The sequence below is a fragment of the Phocoena phocoena genome, chromosome X, assembly GCF_963924675.1.
Source record: "Phocoena phocoena chromosome X, mPhoPho1.1, whole genome shotgun sequence".
Lineage (NCBI taxonomy): Eukaryota > Metazoa > Chordata > Mammalia > Artiodactyla > Phocoenidae > Phocoena > Phocoena phocoena.
Window position 1 is genome coordinate 53861559 of NC_089240.1, and position 6704 is coordinate 53868262.

General features: G+C 41.8%; 1 protein-coding gene and 1 pseudogene across 1 annotated transcript; one reads left to right on the forward strand and one right to left on the reverse strand.

Annotated features, from left to right (window-relative positions):
• Positions 1–1390: 1390 nt before the first annotated feature.
• On the reverse strand, positions 1391–3261 carry LOC136142922 (nuclear receptor coactivator 4 pseudogene; annotated as a pseudogene).
• Positions 3262–4532: 1271 nt separating this feature from the next.
• LOC136142122 (tigger transposable element-derived protein 1-like) lies at positions 4533–5732 on the forward strand. The gene has a single exon (XM_065900172.1). It carries the CDS (start codon positions 4533–4535, stop codon positions 5730–5732), a length of 1200 nt encoding a protein of 399 aa, XP_065756244.1.
• Positions 5733–6704: the final 972 nt, after the last annotated feature.

Below are 6704 nucleotides of genomic sequence, written 5' to 3' on the forward strand. Positions count from 1 at the left end.
GATGTCTTGTCTTAGAGAATTTTAAAACATGGTATAAGTACCATTTATGGCCTACAGAGAAACTTTTTAAAGCATGAACATAACTTTAAGGATACCAAGGAAACATCAGTAGTTTTCATAAAGCTTCAATAAACACCCCAAGGCATAAGTGTTCAAAACAGCCTATTCACTAAAATGTCACTGCATTATACTTTTAGAGGTATAAGTATGCTATGCTTGCAGTGAGAGGACATTTAATTTATGCTTAGGTGTCAAATTCATCTTCCATTTACACAGGATGCACCAATAACACTTAGGATAGTGAATAGCTCAAGTACTACCTTTCCAACATGTCTTGCCTTTTGCTTTTTGATTATTCAGCACTGGGACTCTTCTGCCTGTAGTTTTTCAGAATATTTTGAAAGAGACTAGGACTACCCTGAATATAGACTGCAAGTAATATTGAACCCTTCTGAAAGAGCTGTCTAGATACTTTAATAGTAACGTTTAGAGAAGGGAATAAAGACAAAACTTGCAGTAACTGAGTGTCTTTCAAAAGAAGAAAAATAACATTGAACCTGGCATGTAAGCTAAAATGTTTTGTAATTAATGTCAAAATTTGCCAGGATTGTTAATACATATTTTGGTAAGAAAAAAAACACTATATTGGCAAGGTTAATTATTTGTGTGCAATATATTGTATATTAATGAAGCAGAAGAATTCACCAGTAATGGAAGAAAACCCACAGCAAGGGAAGCATCCAAAGAAGCACAATCAAAAAGTTAGGTAAGGGGCTTCCCTGGTGGCGCAGTGGTTGAGAGTCCGCCTGCCGATGCAGGGGACACGGGTTCATGCCCCGGTCTGGGAAGATCCCACGTGCCGCGGAGCGGCTGGGCCCGTGAGCCATGGCCGCTGAGCCTGCGCGTCCGGAGCCTGTCCTCCGCAACGGGAGAGGCCACGACAGTGAGAGGCCCGCGTAACGCATAAAAAAAAAAAAAAAAAAGTTAGGTAAGTTTACTAGCTTTAGAATACAAAACACACCTTAATTATAGAACTATTTCAGTTTTAAAACTTCAGTTTTTTAATGTACTTCTAATAACAACCTCATCTAAGGAGCCATGGAGGCTTATGAAGAAGACCTAGCCACTAAGATGCTGTGTTTCTAGTGTAGGGGTGAATTAATGCTGCTATAAGAAGAAACTGAATCACATCAGCATCAACAAACAGCCTTTTTCTTTTACACAGTAACTCATAATTTGATGACATTATTTATCTTCATTAGTTCAAAATTAGGCAGGAAAGGAACTACATCAGACCCAGAAACACAATGATTTAGCAAGCCACAGTCACTCAGCTCATGGATTTGTGATAATCTGCAGAAAATTTGCTTGACTCTAGTACTCCATTTTTTCACATCTGTAAAGGAGTCCGATACAACCTTTTTTAAAAATCAACTTTAAACTGCAAACAGGCAAAGAGATCACGAACTGCTGGGGGGGGCGCTGTAAAGGGCTGGGGGAAAGTTGTGTTCCTCCTGTAGGGGCCAATTAAGTAACACTTCCTTGGCCTTCTTTCGAAGTAGCCACTTGTTTTCTCCTGAGGATAACTGGCTAAAATTTCCTGTCTTCCTTCCTGGCAAGACCCAGTCAGCTGTGTTAAAGCGAAACCAGGAAGTGGCCGAGAGGCTTGTAAGCTTTTGTTTGCAAGCTCTGTCCTTGGTAAGAGGCACTTCCTTGGGACATCCCTCTTTGCATGAGGGAGTAATGAGCCACTCTGACAAGGGACTGTTGTTTATGACTTAGAAGGAATAAGCAATTCTAGAAGAAGCCATTGCCTTTGGTGCCTTAGCTTGTTCTGTTGCCTCTTTTCTGAATGGACAGGGCCACATATTCAGGGAATCTTTATGTTTCTCAGGTTCAGGTTTTGGTTCCACAGGCATACCATTTTTATCCTTTCCTTCTTTCTTCAGAACCCATTTACACAGAGCTTCCTTCTCACAAGTTTCATCACACATGCACTCTGCAAAGCTTATACAGGGCTCATTGGCTTTGCAGACCTCCTCTACTTTATATGGGTCTTGATGGTTCTGAACAAGCCAATCCTCAGTAATCACACTGGGAGCGGACATGAGTTTATTGGACTTCAAGTGGTTATTCAGGCACTTCAGACTGACCAGATTTTCAGTCTTCACACCTTTGGGCAATTGGTACAGGAATCAGGCTTGGCAAGCCAATCATACACACTATAGGACTCCTGGTAACACCTGGAACAAGAGCTTAAACTTCTCACTGGTTTCACATCTGCCATTCTCAGACTTCTCAAGCTTATGGGATTCCTGGGGAGTCACCAGCCAATCAGAAAGGTCCATCTCATCTTGATCAAGAAGCCCTAGATCTCCAACCTTTTCAATTTCAATGGAGTAAGAACTGGTAGTAGAATAGCTGTTACACTTTTGGTAACTTGGTTTTTCATAAACTTCTTGTTGCTGACTCTTGTGGAGACAGTTTTCCAAGCCCTTTAGGTTGCCCCAGACATTATTGAAGAAATTGCAGTCTCTGGCAGAAGTCTGACTATTCTCCAAGGTCTGCTTTTTGGGCGATCCAGTCCTGGAGATTGGTGCTGGGTATGTAAGAAGCCTGGTGACAATTGGCAGGTTTGCTACCAAGGAACCATTCGCTGATAATGACAGCTGTGGTGCTGGATGCTGAGTTCTGCTCTGACAATGGTATATAGGCTCTTTTCTCCAGGAAAGACCGAATATTTAATGAACTAACATAAGCCATAAAGTGTTCAGGAATTTCAATGGTCTTGAGAGACCCAAATATGGTGATAGCCTGGCGCAGGGCAGTTATGTTGGCTTCAAAGAGTAGGACAGTGGAATCTTTAAGTTTGAGGGTCAAACTTCCCAGTCTGTCCAGGCACACGGAGACTGGATTGGCTAGATCTTTGTTTTGGGTGCAATCCAGTTGATGAATAAGACAACTGAACTGTCCCAGTAACGAGTTGAGCTGCTGGGCCTGCTGCTGAAGTGCCTTCTCTTTAAGCTGATAGATGAGATCTATCTTTTCATACACCCACACCTCACAGCTTTGAAGGCATTCCAGGTGATGACTTATGCAACTGTGAATCTGGGCTTTGACCTCTCACAAGTTATCTTTAATTTGCTGTTCAGCCCAGAGAACTCCACCAATAGCAAGCTCCAAGTCCCTCTGTACATCACAACACCTCAAAAGGGGTTCTCTATTACTGGAGCAGCCTCTCTGGTCCTGTGAGGTACTCATTCTTCTCCCTGTTCCATCTAACGCCAAGTAAAGCATTTCTAGTTCAAAAGCAACAGTGACTCATGCAACTTTCCAGGTTTCCCAACACTTCCTAGAAGCACAGTCACCCTAAGAAACCTGGGTCCCATCCTCCCTGGAAGCCACAGCCTACAATTCGCTCTCCACTTCAGAGCAGGCAAGGGCACCACTCAGTACACATGCACACAGCCCTGGCTGCAGGGCCCATTTTTGGCCCAGCAAGGCAAGCCCACCCCTTGGGCTCCTGCTGTGGTGCTGAGCTGCCAGAGGTAATTCACAGGCCAGGTCCCTGCCATTCCAGCTTCCTGGCAAGCAGGAGGTTGCTTTATCCAGGACTGGGGTAAGGAAGGTTCCTGAGCCTGCAGGCTGTGCCCTGCCCCTCCCATGCACCTGGCAGTGGCCCATGGGCAGAATTAGGATACTTTTATATTTCCCTTTTGATTTCTTTTCTGACGCATTGGTTCTACAGAAGTGTCATTTAGTTTTCACATATGTGTAGATTTTCCACATTTCCTCCTGTTGATTTCTAGTTTTATATCATTGTGGTCAGAAAGGATTGTTCGTATGAGTTCCTTCTTCTTAAATTTCCTAAGACTTGTTTTGTGTCCTATCACATGACTGATCCTGGAAACTGTTCCATGTGCACTTGAGAAGAGTGCGTATTTTGATGCTGTTTTATGGAATAGTCTACATAGGTCTAAGTCCATTTTGTCTAAATTTATGGTTCAATTCCACCATTTCTTTGAAGATTTTCTGAGTGGAGGATCTATCAGTTGTTGCTACTGGGTTATGAAGTCCCCTAGTATTATTGTATTGCTGTCTATTTCTCCCTTTAGGTCTGTTAGTGTTTGTTTAACATAATTAGGTGTTCTGATGTTGGGTGCATGTATATTTATGATTGTTATGTCATCTTGATATATTGTCCCTTTATCATTATATAATTACCTTGTCTATTGTTACCATTTTCGGCTTAAAGTCCATTTTGTTTGATATGAGTATCTACATTTTATTTTTGTTTACACTTCCATGGAATATATCCTTTTATTACAGTAAGTCCCCTATGTATGAACCTTCAAGTTGTGAACTTTCAAAGATGCATACATGCCTTTGCATGTCATATCACGTGTTAGTTAACGTGTCTGGCATACACTGTCACATGTGTGTATTCTCTACAACTGGTTGTGCTTTTGTGTACTTTACTGTACAGTAATGTATAGAGTATAGTAGTACAGTATCTTTATTTCAAGCCCAGGATGTCTGGAAGCAAGTGTAAAAGCAGCAGTGATGTAGCTGATACTGCTAAGGTGCACCAAACGATAATGGTGGAAACAAAAGTGAAAATAATTGAGAGAGTGGAGCAAGGCAAAAAGACAGTAGATGTCGCTTGTTTTTATAACATGAATCATTCAACCATCGGCACGATTCTAAAGAACAAGGACAAGATCATGGAACATGTGAAGTCTGCTGTGCCAATGATGTTGACAATAATATTGATGAAGTGTATAAAAGTGATGGAGGAAATGGAGAAACTTTTCAGAGTGTGGATGCAGGATCAGCATCAGCATCGAGTCTCGCTCAGCTTAATGCTGATTCAAGAGAAAGCTAAAAGGATTTATGAAGACTTGAAGAATAAACACAGTGAAGAATCAGAAGGCACATCTTTTAATGCCAGCCATGGCTGGTTTCATTGGTTCAAGGCTAGAGCCAACCTTCACAATGTAAAAGTAAGTGGCGAGGCAGTGAGTGCAGATATGGTAGCTGCCCAGGAATTTCCTAAAATGCTTCAAGAAGTTATTGATGAAGGCATATATTTACCCAAGCAGGTTTTTAATGTGGATGAGACAGGACTGTACTGGAAGAGGATGCCACACCAAAGTTACATCAGGAAGGAGAAAAAGGTTTTGTCAGGCTATAAAGCAGCAAAGGATAGGCTAAATCTGTTGTTTTGTGGCAATGCTTCCGGTGATATAAAGCTAAAGCCTCTCTTAGTTAATCATTCAGAAAACCCAAGAGCCCTTGAAAACATAGTCAAGGACTCTCTTCCTGTCGTGTGGAAGAGTAACCCCAAGGTCTGGGTTACACAGGCCATTTTCCAGGACTGGTTTTTCCACCACTTTATTCTGGAGGTAGAGAAATATTGCTTGGAGAAGAATGTCCCATTCAAAATTATTTTGCTGCTCGGCATTGCTCTGTGCCACCCCCCATTCATGGGCGACTTTTATCCCAACATCATAGTGCATCTGCCACCGAATACTTCATCGCTTATCCAACCTATGGACCAGGGAGTTATAGCGACTTTCAAGAAATATCACTTATGTCACACTTTTCCTCAGGCAGTAAAGGCGAGTGACGAATCAGGAACAACTTTGTCACAATTTTGGAAGGACTATAACATCTACAAGGCCATAAAAACATTGACTTTGCTTGGAGTAAGTTTATGGCTGTCACCATGAATGGAGTTTGGAAGAATCTTTGCCCTCAGTTTGTTCATGATTCTCATGGACTTGAGATGGTGGATGCGGAGTCCAAAGAGGTTTTCATCAATTTAGTGACCTTCAGTGAGAAGCTGGAGATGGATGTGCAAGAGGACAACTTCATTGAACTCCTTGTTGTGCAGCATGAGGAGCTTACTACTGAAGACCTGATGTAATTGGAGGCCCAAGAGAAAGGATGAATAGGGACAAGAAGAAGTAACTGAAGATCCAAAGAGATTCACGACGCAGGAAATGACAAGGGGATCTTCTTTATTTGAGGAGGCACTGTTAGTTTCTCAAGCACAAGACCCAAATATAGAATGGTACACGAAGGTTGCAGCAACTGTTCATAATACAATCCACTGCTACTGTGTCATCCATGATAAGAGAAAAAGAGTTACTACCCAGACATCACTGGATCATTTTTTCAAGAGGGTAGATAGAGTTGAATCCAGCAAGGAACCAGAACCTGTGCCATCAATGTCAGGCATGAGTGAAATTGCAGCTTGCCCTCCATCTCCTGTTGCTGACAATCCTTCAGTTCTACCATCTCCCAACTCCTCTCCCTCCTCCAGTCAGTAACTATTCTGGCCTGTTCACTCGATGCCAGTCCCTGTATGCCAGCTGTTGTGCTGTACTACTGTACTTTTCAAGGTACTGTACTGTAAGATTAAAAATGTTTTCTTTATTTTTTGTGTTTGTTTTTTATGTATTATTTGTGTGAAAAGTATTATAAACCTATTACAATACAGTACTATATAGCTGATTGTGTTAGTTAGGTACGTAGGCTAACTTTGTTGGACTTATGAACAAATTGGACTTATGAACGCACTCTCAGAACGGAACTCATGTGTATGTAGGGGACTTACTATACTTCACTTTGAGTCTATGTATGTCTTTAGAACTGAAGGGTGTCTCTTGTGGGCAGAATTTATTTGGGTCCTGTTTTTC